At 48.9% G+C, this 14,381-nt stretch overlaps 2 protein-coding genes across 7 annotated transcripts in view; both read right to left on the reverse strand.

Moving 5' to 3' along the window:
• Positions 1-4,945, reverse strand: part of TFIP11 (tuftelin interacting protein 11) — a 14,708-nt gene extending 9,763 nt beyond the window's left edge. Inside the window, exons 1-4 of one of the 2 annotated variants that reach the window (XM_059408705.1) lie at positions 4,898-4,945; positions 2,706-2,923; positions 695-848; positions 207-363 (exon numbers count right to left, since the gene is read on the reverse strand). In XM_059408705.1, the coding sequence (XP_059264688.1) occupies positions 207-363; positions 695-848; positions 2,706-2,914 (520 nt within the window). In that variant the 5' untranslated portion in view covers positions 2,915-2,923; positions 4,898-4,945. Of the gene's footprint in view, positions 1-206; positions 364-694; positions 849-2,705; positions 2,924-4,843 lie in introns of both variants that reach the window. The other variant, XM_059408704.1, reaches the window with a different exon arrangement.
• Positions 4,946-11,830: 6,885 nt separating this feature from the next.
• The window catches only part of TPST2 (tyrosylprotein sulfotransferase 2), a 47,063-nt gene continuing 44,512 nt past the window's right edge, over positions 11,831-14,381 (reverse strand). For all 5 annotated transcript variants that reach the window (XM_059408713.1, XM_059408712.1, XM_059408711.1 and 2 more), the window contains 2 exons: positions 14,020-14,068; positions 11,831-12,334 (listed from right to left, as the gene is read on the reverse strand). In XM_059408713.1, the coding sequence (XP_059264696.1) occupies positions 14,027-14,068 (42 nt within the window). In that variant the 3' untranslated portion in view covers positions 11,831-12,334; positions 14,020-14,026. The remainder of the gene's footprint in view (positions 12,335-14,019; positions 14,069-14,381) is intronic.

The raw sequence follows: 14,381 nt of genomic DNA on the forward strand, positions 1-14,381 counted from the left end.
AGCCTAAGCCTCTTTCTCCTGCAGAACAAGTGTTTTATTAGAGTGTGGTAACACAGACAGCAGAGGAGCACAGCTGTCTGGTGCGGGCGGAACAAGCTGCAGAGTTCAAGTACTCTGAAGAGAGAAAAAGCAAGGCAACCCCAGATCACTCCCCTTTCTTCTGCCTGGCCGCCCTCCTGCCGAACTGCCAGGCGCTGGTGCCCTACCTTGTGCATTCTTCCCGAGGCCCCTGCCAGGGACATAGCCCATTTTCTGAAGAAGCTTCTGTCCAATGCCTTTTGTGTGTCTTTCCCAGCTGCCAAAATCCATGAAAGACTTGGTTCCTCCTGCAAAGCCTTTCTGGCTGGGTTTAAAATTGCCACCCTGGGCAGAAAAAAAAAACCCCAAAGTTTAGTTGATGGAAAAAGAAAAAGAAGAAAAAACCTAAAAAAGCAAGCTTGGATGACGGGGAAAGGGTCTGGCAGTCAGAGCATCGTGAAAAGCATCATATGAACCAAAAACAGATCTGTACCATTTGTTAGGAAAGCAGAGACTGCACTACCCACTTCCCACCTCAGAGGAACCCACCACCACGAGGAGAAACCCACCCAACCGGCCTCTGCTGAGCAGCCCACCACCACCCGTAGGAGGGGTTTGGGCTGCATAACCTCCCAAAGCAATTATGAAAGTCGCAAGCCTAAGATGAAGATGCTACCGTCTTTAACTTCTTGGGTCCAAAATCCTTAGGAAAATCATCCTGCTTAACAGGCTTCTCTTCATCTTCCGAATCTTCCAGCTCAGCCTCCTCTGCTGCCCCTTTCTTGAGGCCTGCACTGATGAAGTTGACTGGCGCGGAGTAGTCACGGGCCCTGTGGGTAAACACACGGCCCCCAGGGCCCTCATGCAAACTCTGCTGGCCTGAGAACCCCTTAGAGGGGACCTCCAGGGATCCATTTTAAAAGAGCAACACATTCACTTATACCAAAAGGGCCCCAGATCTAGCTTCCTATAATCATGGAACATTGTTGCCTCATGTGTTCAAGTCAACCATATAGCTGAAGAGTTACCCTGTCAGTGCAGTGTTGATTAAAAACGCAAAACATCATCCTGAACAGTGTATTGATTATGCCTCAATGAAAGTGAAAGGGAAAAATGCAAAATATGATATGGAAATGCAACTTTCCTTTTACGTGTTTCAAAATTAACTTACTTTAAAAAGCATGTGTTTTGGACCCTATTTCATGTATAAAAACCAGGCAAGAAAGAAATTCTGATAAATAAAAATCATTAAACACAATTAAAGAAACTGTGTGAGTTGAAAGTATATTAACAATTATAATGGCCAAATTCTTAGAAAAATTTCAAGTCCATTACCTTTATTAGTATGTGAAAACTAAAGTAAAATACCTAAAAAATTAACTCCGTGAAGTGGAGAGTAGTGATGCTAACCACAACCATCCCAAGAACAGTACTTAAAATGTCATAAACCTTGGTTCCCTTTATACAATGACCAACTTGTCTTTAAACACCCCACAGCAGTAACAGAACTGAGGACTCTTTCCTAAAAGATGCAATGTTACTTAGGGATTAAGAGCCCAAACTCAGGAGTCAGGCCCAGATTCTCCTAGCCTGGCTGTGTGCCTTTTGCCTTAGTTTCTTAATCTGTAAAATGTGATTATAATAATGGTACTTTTCTCACAAGGTAAAGGACACCAAGCATGTAAAGCGCACAGAACAAGTAAGGGGCCAGCAAACATTGGCTGTTTATTAGCTTAGGGTTCCGTAATTCTTGACCTCTGATCCTTTTATCGTCCATTTGTAGGTTTCTTTGCCAGATGAGAAGGGGTTAAGCCAATCTCCATACTCTTTCTCCCCAACCTCCTTCGTGAAAAAGGCATAGTCTCCATGGGCTCGAGCCTATAGGCCACAGATGGGACTGGGAGACAAACCCAAACTCCCTACATGCTCCTCAAGCGAGCTATGGCCAGTGCACACACGACTCACACTGAGGAGGAAGACTACCCGCCCGAATCCTCATCTCCCTGCCACCACCGCTGCAGGGACCCTGTCTCTGTCTCACAGAGCTCCCTCTTCCACTGGAGCTCCAAGCCAACTCTGCACATCAAAATGTCTTCTCCAGACGTAACTGCTACCCACATCATCCACCCTCTACCACAGCCCAGGGGCCTCTTCTTAAACCATGCTCCCTCTCCCTTTCCACTCCAGCCTGCCGAACCTTCTGTCTTCTTATGGACACCTGCTACCTCCCCTTAAGAGCCTCTGCAGACTCATGCCTCTCCAACCCCCTTGTTACCTTCTGCTGCCATATAAGCTCAAGGGCAGCTTCTCTAAAGAAATCTTCCCTTGCCTCCCAGAACAGGTCCAACTCTCTTCCTTGGGTCCTAAGTCAATTACAGACGTCCACTGGGGGAACTATCGATGAATGCCTGTCTCCATGCTCTAGCATCTGGGCTCCCAGAAGCCAAGGAATGGGAGTATAAGACCTAATACATATAACTGTTCATTAAACACCAAAAGATAGTTAAATCAGCAGAAGAGCAGCACTCCAGCCAAACAGGAAGCTGGGCCCCCTAGCTAATGTTGTAGCAGTGGAACTCAGTTAGGCTAGGAGAGCAGTGTATTTAGTGGGGTATCTGCCCAAACCCCTCTCCATCTTCCCCACCTTCCCTAAAGCAAGAGGGAAGCAGCTTCATGCTGGCCAGTACCGTTTGCCTCCAAAGCTCGGCCTCTCTTCATCTGAGTCTCTCTCTGCCCACACTCCATAGGTAGCCTCTTCCTTGGTCTGCCAGTGGCGCTGCCGGTTGGGGTTAAATTCATTCTGGAGATCCCAGTCGGTGATCTCAAAATTCTCCCGCTCATCATCATCATCATCCACATGGCCTTCCCCATCCCGGTACAGGTGGGACAGTGACATGGCCAGTCACTAAAGAAAGGAATAAAAAAGGCATGCACAGTCGGTGGTAAGTCCGGGAGGAGCAGCAGTAGGTCCCGGCTCCTTGCTCCCTTCGAAACTCCTCCAAACTAAAGTCCGTTAAAATCAGTTACGGTTCAATAAAGCAGATATTAAAAACATATTTTAGAAAACAAACACTATTTAAACAGGTGGGACAAACGACCAGTCCCAACAATAGGTGACTCCTAAGCATCTATTTCTCTGTCCTGGCAATGTCTTAAAACTTCACACACATTCACATGTATGTAAATCACATAAAAATAACTAAAAATAACTAAGCACGTTATTCTATTTATTATTGCCTCAGAAAGAGGGTGGACAACTTCCTGGATCCCAGATTTTGTTGTCTGCATTTTATCTGGACCCTCGGCAGTCCCAGGAGTGACTGTTTTTAGAATATGCCTTCTGAAATATATTACTTGATGAGACCCTAAGATTTAAAGTTTTCCTTGCAAAACATGAACCCCTCCTGAAGGCAGCAGTAATTATAACACTACTTTAACAGACATCCATGTATTGCCATGGAGTATTCAGCTCCTGGTAGCTGGGTAATGAGATTCAGCTGTCTCTTTCTCTTTCTTTTTTTTTTTTTTTTAGATTTTTTTTTTTATTTATTTATTTGTCGGAGAGAGAGGAGCGAGAATGAGCACAGGCAGACAGAGTGGCAGGCAGAGGCAGAGGGAGAAGCAGGCTCCCCGCCAAGCAAGGAGCCCGATGTGGGACTCGATCCCAGGATGCTGGGATCATGACCCGAGCTGAAGGCAGTTGCTTAACCAACTGAGCCACCCAGGCATCCCTCAGCTGTCTCTTTCTTAAGCAGATTAACTAAATCATTACCCTCTGAGAATGTTTATGAGCCAACCTAATTGAGATGCTGTTTAAAAAACACATAGTTCAGGGGCACCTGGGTGGTTCAGTGGGTTAAGCGTCTGCCTTCGGCTTGGGTCATGATCGCAGGGCCCTGGGATGGAGCCCGGCAACAGGCTGCTCAGCAGGGTGTCTGCTTCTTCTTCTCCCTCTGCTCCTTCCTCCCCCAACTTGCGTTCTCTCTCTCACAAATAAAATCTTTTTTAATTAAGTAAAAAACACTTAGGACAAAAATGCTCAAGGAACAGTAGCTGTGACTGTAGCCCCAGAATTAAATTCATCATCATTACTATTACTGGATTAGGGAAGGAACAAAGTACTGCTAAAATCACAACCTGGATTCAAATCCCAGCTCTACGTTACTCAGTGAGTGTTTAAGTATTACACACGAAGTGCCAAGCATGGTGCACTACGCGACAATACTTTCAATATGTGAGGGCGACTGTGATTCTTACCTACCAGTTGCTTGCTGCAAGCAGCCTTCAGGGACAAGGAGTTCACTACCTCCGATCGGTTCTGTCGCAAAGTTCTCCCTGCTTATTCCACTCACTGGCACAGTGGTTGGGTGCAGCTGGTCCCAACCTCACCCAACAGTGGAAAGGACGGAAATTTTCTCAGAGGAGGTCCGGACTCAATAATCCCGCTGCCTCCTTGGACACCGTATAACCGAAGGGCTGCTAGGAGTTACAGAGCCTTTGGCACGCAGCAGTACGCACGTCGTGGGCCAGAGCAGTACGAAGTATTTGCCAGACCCTTCGGGCTGAGAAGCTAACGTAAGCATCAAGTCACCTCTAGAACGGGGGTAGTGCTAGCGTTCTCACGGTTCAGATAAGAAAAACGAGGCTCAGGGAAGTCGGACAATTTGCCCTAGCGTAGAACCTACGCTACGCCAGCAGAGCGCGAAAGCATGGGGGGCTGGAAGCCAGGCTTCGCGGAGGGGCTTGGTGGATCCTTCGCACTCACTCCCACTGCCGCGGACCCACGCACACACCCCGTCTCTTCCTGCAACCCGGCCACACTCACCTCCCCCGGTCGCGCAGATCCAACACAGCTACTGGCTCAGGGAGAGTAACTTACCGCTCCAGGGGCCGGAACCCGGATATGTCTAGGATGGCGCGCCGGAAATGACGTATAGGTAGCGGAAACGGCGCGCTGGTTGCCACAGCAACAACGGAAGGCTCAAGCGCCTTCGGCTCTAGAGGGGCGGGGCGGAGATGCGAGAAAGGAGGTGGGATTTTCAGGGCATCCAAAGGGTGGAAGTATATTTCCTGGCCTGACCGACCTCCCTACTGCGCCCTCTAGGTGTGGACGACGCCGAGCCACGTTAACAGGCGTGGTCTGTTTTGCCAGCCTGAGATTCAAAAGCTGTAAAATGGGGATATAGGACTAGCTCACTGGTCGTCGTGAGGAATAGCGTGAGGCTGTAGTGGGGCCGGGACCTGGCCTGCCAGCGGGAATAATGAAAGTCAAGACGGCCCCTGTATCTTTGCGGTCCTTTAGTATAAGCACCGTCGTGGGCACAGAGCAGTTGCCTTCTCTGGAGCTTGATAGAGTGAGTGCAGGAACGAACGGGCAAGAACTAGAGGTCCCAGGTATTCCCTCCAGGAAATCTTTCCCTTCTCTTCTTTTCCAACCAGTTGGTTAATACATTCATTCATCTTCTGATCTAATAGATGTGTAGGGAGTGCCTGCTGTGTGCTAGGCTCAAGGGACACAATGAAGGAAGCAGATACCTGCCCTCCAGGAAATCCCTTGGCTGCCTTGGGACTCTGTAAGCACAGAGGCTATGCCGTTCCCATGTCAGCTCTGCCACTTATAGCTGTGGGCCTCAGGCAAGCCACTGCATCTCTGGAAGCCTCGGTTTCCTCTTTTGCAAAATTGTTGAGGATCCAGTGAGATAAAATATGTAAGCTGTTCCAACTGTACCTGCCACACCGCAGGTGCTTAGGAGGTGTTAGCTGTCAATGTTCGCTTATGTTCTTTCTCATTCTCCTCCATGTGATGGAAAGATTCAAGAGGCGATTGTTAGAATTCCCCTGGACTTCTAGTCAAAGATATGGATCTAACTTCCTATCGTTATTAACGAATCAAGAACCTACCTACAGGAAGCCAATTAATGGCCATCTTCATGAGACAGGCACTGTGACTTCATGGTCTCTGTATCCCCACTGACATGCAGTGTCACCGTGCCTGACACACCGTATGTACTCAGGAAAGAAATTAGAAGGTGAGGTTTCATGCAAGACATGACTGAGGGGAGAGAGTTTAGCAGACTAAGAGCTCCACCAGGGAGCAGAGTGAAGACAAACAAGGAGACAAGATAAACCCTTTTGAGTCTGGGCCTGGAAATGTATATGTTTCTGTTTATAGGTCAAAATCAAAGATAGGAGGAGGCTTGGCTTTTCTGTAGTTCTCTCCCTAGCTTTACAGCCGATGTGGCGGAGCTGCGGTTATTCTCATCACCAGGGACTGAGGTTCGTGGACTTGTTCCACCAAATGGCCCCGCAGTGTGGCTTCTGGAGAGGGGGGCCTTGTGGACTGCGGTGGGGTCACTAACAGTACAGGCTTTGATCACATGATCAGAGTGCACATGCCCAACAACAGGACAGTGGTCATCACGTAACAGACGTCATAGGATGTCCTGAGATCCTAGCATCACTCCTGTGATCCTGTCAAAGACGCAGGAATCATGAAGATATCTAAGACAAATCCAAATAAAGAGATACTCTAACAAACTGGCCTGTGATCTTCAAAGGTGCCCAAGTCATGAAAATCAAAGACAGACCCTGGAAGTGCTCCAGACAGAAGGAGTCTAAGGACACATGACAGCTAAATGCAACACATGATTCTGAACTAGACCTTTTTGCTATAAAGGAAGTTATGGGGATGACTGGCAAAATTTAAATGTGGTCTGAGGTTTCCATGGTAGTGATGTGTCGATGTTAATCTTCTGATTCTGCTGGGTGTCCTGTGGTTACATTGGAAAATATTTTCGTTTGCTGGAAATATCTGCTGGGGGTGGGGTGGGGTGGGTGATAGGGCATCAAGTAGGCAGCTTAGTCTCAAATTATTAAGGGGAAAAAGAGATTCTCTTTGTACTTAGAATTTTTTTTAAAGATTTTATTTATTTGAGACGGGAGGGAGCACAAGCCAGGGGAGGGGCAGAGGAAGGAGGAGAAGCAAGAAGCAGACTCCCTCCTGAGGGCAGAGCCTGATGTAAGACTCAATCTCAGGACCCTGTGATCATGACTTGAGCGAAAGCAGAGGGTTAACAACTGAACCACCCAGCCGCCCCTAGAATTATTTTTTTTTAATGAAGTTATTGGAGTAAAACCTCAGGGATCCAAGTCATTTTGCTCCTTCCATGATGTAGGTAGCTTCACCTCACTGCACCTCAGTTTCTCCACCTGCAAAATGGGGATTATGACAGTAGTTCTCTAAAAGGGGGGGGGGGTGGCTGAGGAATGGATCTATAGATGCCGGCCATAGGGCCATAGTACGACTAGTAAGAGCTTAGTAAATGATTATGGCTGTTTACATTTGAAAGACCCAACCTCACACCTCTGCATGGGAGGGCTCTCAGCCTCAAACATCAGTGGTTTCTCAGGTCTCTGGGTTCAAAGGCTCGGTCTCCTTCTTTGAGCAAGGGTCTCCTTCTTTGAGCAATCAGAGAGGTAGATGCCTGATTTCATATCTGTACATCACGATCTTCAGCCACTGCCTCCCAAAAACACCTTGCTTTGGGGCTGGGGGACACCCAGGCCCGTGTCTAGATTCCCAATGAGGTGCTCAGGCATGTAACACTCCCAGAAGGGTTGCCAGGCAACAAGGCTCCTCAGCAGGAGCCTGATAGGGCCCTGGACACTTGTCACACGAAACAGTGGAGGGGGCTGTGCCACAAGGGGCATGCACAGGCATGCACAGCGGGTTGAAGGTCAGAGCCAGGCCTGAAACCCAGGAGCTCAGATGTCCAGATGGGTGCTCCCTTTGCTGCCCCATGCCTGGGGCACCCACACCATTTCTGCCAACTTACCCGAGCTACTACATAGAGGGTGAGGCCTGTCTGTTCGAGGTTTTAGGCACCAACACCCTGTACACATCAGCTCTTGGATTCTGCAAACTTCTCCAGGAGTTTATGTTTCCCAAGTCCATGGCCCTCATCACCCCCTTCCACAGCCTATATGCCCTAACGTCCTGTTTCCATACTGACTTCCAAAGATTGATTAGCCGCCGGGGGTGGGGGGGGTGTGTGGAATCCTTCCTTAGTTACAACTTTAAATAGGTTGGTACCATAGAAACAATCCACCAGTAGCATTTCAAGGCTGATATATTTAAAGTCTCGCACAAGTACCTTTTCTAGGACAGTGACATTATACAGTTGCACATGGGTTATTCTTAGTTCAGATTTTGTCACAAAAATATAGAGTGTGTCCTGAACTGGGGAGGACTGGCAATCCAGATGAGCTGAGATTAGCAAATCTGGTTTCCCTTGAAATGTTTCGTACAGATGGTTGATACCATACTTATCTCTCAAGATTTGTGAAGACTATTCCGGCACCCAAGGATCCACAGGCCTGGGAGTCATCTGCAGGGTGAGCACACTCATGAGCGCATGGGGGAGGGGAGGAACCTCAGCCTTCATCACTCATTCATTCACTGGTTCCTTCGCTCATTCACAAATATTTCCTTTGCTCCTCTGCATGACCTATCGCAATGTACTATAGTACCTCCAGACTTTGTGGCTTAGGGCAACAGTGAGTGTGATCTCACATGGTCTCTGTGGGCAGGAATTCAAGAGTGGCTTAGCTGCCTGACTCAGGTGCTGCTACAAAACTTGGGATCTCTCTGGGGGTTGTGGTCGAGAGGTCAGCTAGGACTGCGGTTCCCTGCAGGCTCCACCAAAGCTGGCTGATCCACCTCCGAGGCGATTCGCTCAGACAGTGGGGCAGGCTGGTGCTGGCTGTTGGCAGGAGGCCTCCGGAACGTGCCATGTGAACCTCTACTTCTGGCTGCCAAGTGTCCTCATGACATATGACTGGAGTTGCCTGAGCATGAGTGACTAAGGGAGAAGCAAGGCAGGGGCACCTGGGTGTCTCAGCCAGTTAAGCGTCCGACTCTTGGCTTCAGCTCAGGTCGTGATCCCAGGGTCGTGGGATCGAGCTCCGTTTCAGGCTCCTCGCTGTTGGGGGGGTGGCTGTCAGCTTAAGATTCTTTCTCTCCCTCTCCCTCTGCCTCTGCCCGTAGCCTGCTCACGCACACACACACATTTCTCTCTCTCAAAAAAAAAGAGGAACAAGGTTGAAGCCACAACAAAGGAAGTCACACACTGCTGTGTCCTTAGTATCCTCTCAGTTACATGGCCAGCCCTATTGAGGCCTGTCAGACTTAGCAAGCAAAAAATACAGGATTCCCAGTTAAACTGGAGTTTCACATAACACCAAATAAGTTTTTAGTGTAAGTATGTTCCATGAAATATTGTAAAAGACTGAAAAATTACTGTTTTATCTGAAACTCAGATTTAACCATGAAACCTGTATTAACCCAGAACCCTATCCCTGTTCAGTGGAAAAGGACAGCATACAAAAGGGGCTTGAGTCCTTGGAGGTGAGGATTATTGGGGGGCGCTTGGCCACTGGCTCTCCCAGCCCATGACGGGCTAGGCCTGGCCGGTGCGGGGTGGTAAATGGGGGGCCATGGGGAATAATGGTTCTTGCATTCATATAGTGTATGGACCAGTAAGACCGAATTGAATCCAGTAAGACCAACCTGAATCAAATCACCAGGTACATCAGTGCAAGACCTTGACCATGAGTAAGGGCTTCAAAGGGAAGTTACCAGAGCTTGGGATGGGGATGTTCTTCCCCTCAGACACACCATTTATGTATCTTAGATTAAGCTTTTGCATGTGATTTTGTGCGTGCACATGCAGGGGTGGGGAGCATTTGGAAGGGTCTGCCACTGAAAGGGGACAGAACTCTGAGAACACACATACAGTCACGCCTATGCACAAAATGGTGAAAATGCAACCAGGCCTGTGGTCTGTGGGCTAGTTAAGAGCGCTGCATTATGGTCAGTTTCCTGGTTCTTATAGGACACAACAGTTGGTCCAAGATGTCAGAGCTGGGGGAAGCTGTGTGAAGGATCCACGGGATCCTGGGTTGCACCTTTGCAACCTCATAGGAGTCTATCATTATTTTGAAACAAGAAGGCAATACAACAGCCCATTAAAAATACCAACTGTTACCATGGAAACAAGGTCAGATCAGAATAATCCACACTTGTGAATGGGTTTAAGCTGGTGGAGGGCACTTGGTCAGGAGCACTTGGTCAGGAATTAAGAGTGCCCCTAGTGGGTGGAGCGAGGGCTTTCACCCAAAGGAATGGGATTCTTTGTTCATTGTCCTCAAAAATGTTCCCTGAGAAGAGAGAATGAGGACGGGGGTTAAGAGATGTGTTCTTGGTTCTCAGCCCAGATGTGGGGCTTCAGGAGGCCTGGAAGAGCTCCCTCCATGGGAAGAACTGTCCCTGCTCCCAAGGCAAAGTGTGGGCAACCAAAAACACCTGGGTTTCTGGACAACTGAGCCTTTTGGGGATCTAGAATCACTGTGCTTTCAATAGTAAAGGAAAGAGAGGTCTTTAGTCTGTACCTACTGAAGAAAGGGAACATTTGGCTAATGTCGTATTTCCCAGAGAGAAATCTCATAATCTGAGGAATTCCTACATTATTCGACAACCTCACAGGATGCGAGAAACTGGCTTGGATGATGGCCGTGGACAGCTATGCTGTCCCAAGACGGCCACAACGACCTCCCTCACCCACCTGGACTTCTGCGTTGTGACTTTGCCGCTCCACCTCCAAGAGGGGGAACTTCTCTATTCTCTTGAACGTGGTGGGCAGGTGCCCTAGGCCTAGGACAAAATCAGTGGCAGTGACTCTGGGCCAGGCACATCCCTCAATGGACTGGCTCTTCTGTTGCTTCCAGCCTCCGGCAACACCTACTCTGGGAGAAGCCAGCCACCACTGAAGAAGTCTGGCTGGCCTGCAACCACCATGCCGTCAGGAAGCCCTAGCTTACCACGTGGACAAGGCCATGCAACAGAGAAATGCAGGAAAGTCTCGTGATGCTCCAACCACCCAGGCCCAGGCAGTAACCACACAGCCAGGAAGTTGGCCTGACTCCAAAATCTATGCTCCAAACCACTAGGAAACTGAAAAGCCTGGCTTTTTTTGCCTTTGCCTTCTCAAAGCCTTGAAGCAAGGGACTGTGGATAAAACACTTTAACCCTTAAAGACATAAAACTGCTCTGGGCCCTGCTGGTCCCTCAGCATTTGCAGACCACAGAGCAAACTTAGCAGGCTGGTACCATTCACATCCTGCATGTGCCAAAGCAAACAATGACCCTCTACCAGTTCTTGGGAGAGGATCTCTAAGCCCTTGGGATATCCTGTCTAAAAAGTTTGCATACCAGGGACCCTGGGGCACACCAGGCCTGATGCTCCATGCTAACAATGTGATTTATAGTGGGGCCCGGGATCAGGCCAGATCACTTGACCTCTGCAGGGCCGGAGACAGAGTAATTGAGATCAGTCATACAGGTGCCCCGTGCCTACAACTGATGAGCAATAAATCGCCACACAGCAAGGCTCAGGCAAGCTTTGCTGATGGAATGCTTGTTGCCTGTCGTGACCAGTAGAATTAAGAGTGCCTGTAAGCCTCCACTGGGTGAGGATCCCTGAAGTTTAATCTCCCTGTACCAGCCCTGTGCACCTTTTTCTTTTGCAGACTTCAATCTGCATCTTTTCATGGTAATGAACTTGACTGTGAGTCCAGTAGTTTGTCTGAGAGTTCCTCTAGCAAGCAGCCTCAGGGGACCTGACACAGGAACTCAGGGTGCCCTGATGAGCACCCGAGATGGGAACCTTGTTCGTCTGTCATCAATCCACTCAACAAAAATCCAATATGGAGAAAAAATAAATCCGTTCATTCCATAAAGTCAAGCATAGACAAATGAGTCTCTGTTCACTTTATTCAAATAATTTTTTTTTTTCTGAATCTGAGTAAAACTGAGGAAGAATCAAAGAAAACCTCATATATTAAATTCTTAAATAGATTCTTTGAATTGAAAAGTGAGGGTCAAATAGGAGAGGTACAGGTGTGGGCCTTGTCCCCGCAAACAAAGCCACCAAGGCGGTCCTGCAAATGAAGAAAAATGGCAAATCCATTTCTTAAAAAAAAGTTCTTGAGGGAAAAGATTAAAAAATACCTAGGTTTCAAAAGCCAGACTACCGCCCACCCTTCCGCTCTCTGCCCCTGAGTGGGTGGGGGGGGCTTCCAAAGCTAGAGAGTCTCCAGGGAAGTTTTCAGTGAGGCAGCTTTTGCAAACATACGCAAATACATTCCTCAGTAGCGGTCCTGTTTGGGCGATTAATAGCAAGCAATATGCTTGGATTAGAGGTCCGATTTCCACTCGAATGCCAAGTGTCTGCTCCTCTCAGCAACAATCTGCAGAGATCTGAACAGGGAGACAACTGTGTTAGGCTCAAAGTCAGACAGACGTTTCCTATTATGTGTGACTAGGAACATATGGCCTTTGTGCATATTCACAGAATGGGGTTTTCAGGGCACCCCAGATGGCCAGAGAGAGTTTAAATTTAAAAGCATTCTTGGGGTTCTCACCTGCATCCCAACCTGTATCCATCCCAGCCTGTATCCGCCTGACCTCAAACACAGACTCTTACTACTTATGAAGGGAAAGTGGCGATGATTACATCATAAACACCAGTGGGTTTTTGGAGGGGAGGGAAGGATGGGCATTTGTTTCAGGCCAGCTGACTACCAGGGACACTGAAGTGCCCTGTGTATGGTATCTCATTTAAGGAGTACAGTGGGAAATATATCAGGCTTTTGTCAGCAGGCAGGTTCAAAATTCTGCTAAAGAATCTGCGGAATGAGAACGAGGGGAAGATGTCAGGGAGGCTCATGGAGATAGGAGGCTTTCCATAGGAGGCTTCTTGCCTCGGGGATGGGGCAGAACCCTGGGATCTCAGCACCACCCAAGACGGGATCCCCGAAGAAGCAAGGGCCTGAGCCTGGTGCAAAGTGGATTAAAAAAAAAAAGGGAAGGAAGGAAGGCAGGCAGGAAGGAAGGAGGGGGAGGGAGGAAGGAAACTAGAAAATATACCGATTATTTAAAAATGAGATTGGGAGACTAAAAATAGAGCCCAGGCTGGAAGCTTCTTCATAGTCTAGAGCAAAAGGGAGAACACCCATGCGAGTTGCTCGTAACCTCTCTGTGGGGTCACGGACACAGAGGAAGTTCACTTCCTGGGGCCTTAACTCCATGCCCACATGCACAGTGCAGGCGCATGGCCTCCTGGATTCCCAGGCGCCCACCTGGTCCAGCTCACTTCCTCTCTCGGCTGCCTGTGCAGCCCCCGACCCCATTCCCCTTCTCTGGTGTCACAAACGGAGGCTGGGAGAAGGTCAATTTGAAGTAGGTTCCTAAATCTTTGACTTCCCAAGGTCAGAACTTGTCCTCCTACCACTGCACAAGTTAACGAGTGGATAGACATGCCTTCAAATTGTTCCTCAAAAGCCAACTCTGGAAAAAGATGCCCGGGGAAGGAGGAAATGCTGCCATGTGCTGGCTGTGTGGTCTTGGGCAAGACCGGCCCCCCTCTGGGTTCTAGCTTCCTTCTGTGTCAGCAGCCATCCCAGGGATCCTCGGGGTTAAAGGAGTAACCCAGGAGCACCACTTGGTCCAAAGCCCTGGGGGTTATTCTTAGACCAGACCTGCCTGGAGCTTTTCTTAGGACATTAATTGCTTTGAGCCAACTCGATTCTGTTTATAGAAGCAGGATAAACAGACAACATTCTGTGCCAAAATGTCTAGAACTCCCCCTCCCCATCACATGGGTCCCTGGTGCCCCCTCCCCAAAGTACAAACCTTTTTCTGGTTGGTTCTGCAATGATCCCTGTCCCCACCTGATCCAGAGCTAGGAGACTAAGCTGTGATTCTATAAATAGCTCCCCAGCTTGTTGCCATGGAAACCCCCCTTGGGGCTAGGTCAGCCCACCTTGGTGGACACTCCTCCCCAGGGAGGCTCTGGAAGGGCAAGCTTTTCAGCAGAGTCCCTCCTGGGCTTCGAGGGCATTGGCAGGGAGGTGGGGGGACAGAAGGGAAGTCCGCAGGCCTACCTGGAAATCATGAGCTTCCTACGTGGGAGGAGGTGGTGTTCTGGTTCACCTGGAGGAAGACAACACACAGAGGAAGGGGTCACAGCCAGCTTGGGGGGCCAGGATCTCACTGCCCTGAGGCTGAGCCTCAACATCACGGGGGCAGGCACGTACTTGCTCATGGGGTATTTACTGCACTACTACCGGCCAGGTGCTGGGGGTGCTGTGAACATGACCAACCTGGTCCTACTCTGCAGCTTCTATGCCAGCGGGCAGGGCCTTTACAAACACATATGCAGATGATGTCCCCTCTACCTCCAGGCAGCATAATGGGCTGATATGAGTGACTTTGGGGTCCAGGAAAGGCCACTATTAGGGGATGA

Source organism: Mustela nigripes, chromosome 8, assembly GCF_022355385.1.
Source record: "Mustela nigripes isolate SB6536 chromosome 8, MUSNIG.SB6536, whole genome shotgun sequence".
NCBI lineage: Eukaryota > Metazoa > Chordata > Mammalia > Carnivora > Mustelidae > Mustela > Mustela nigripes.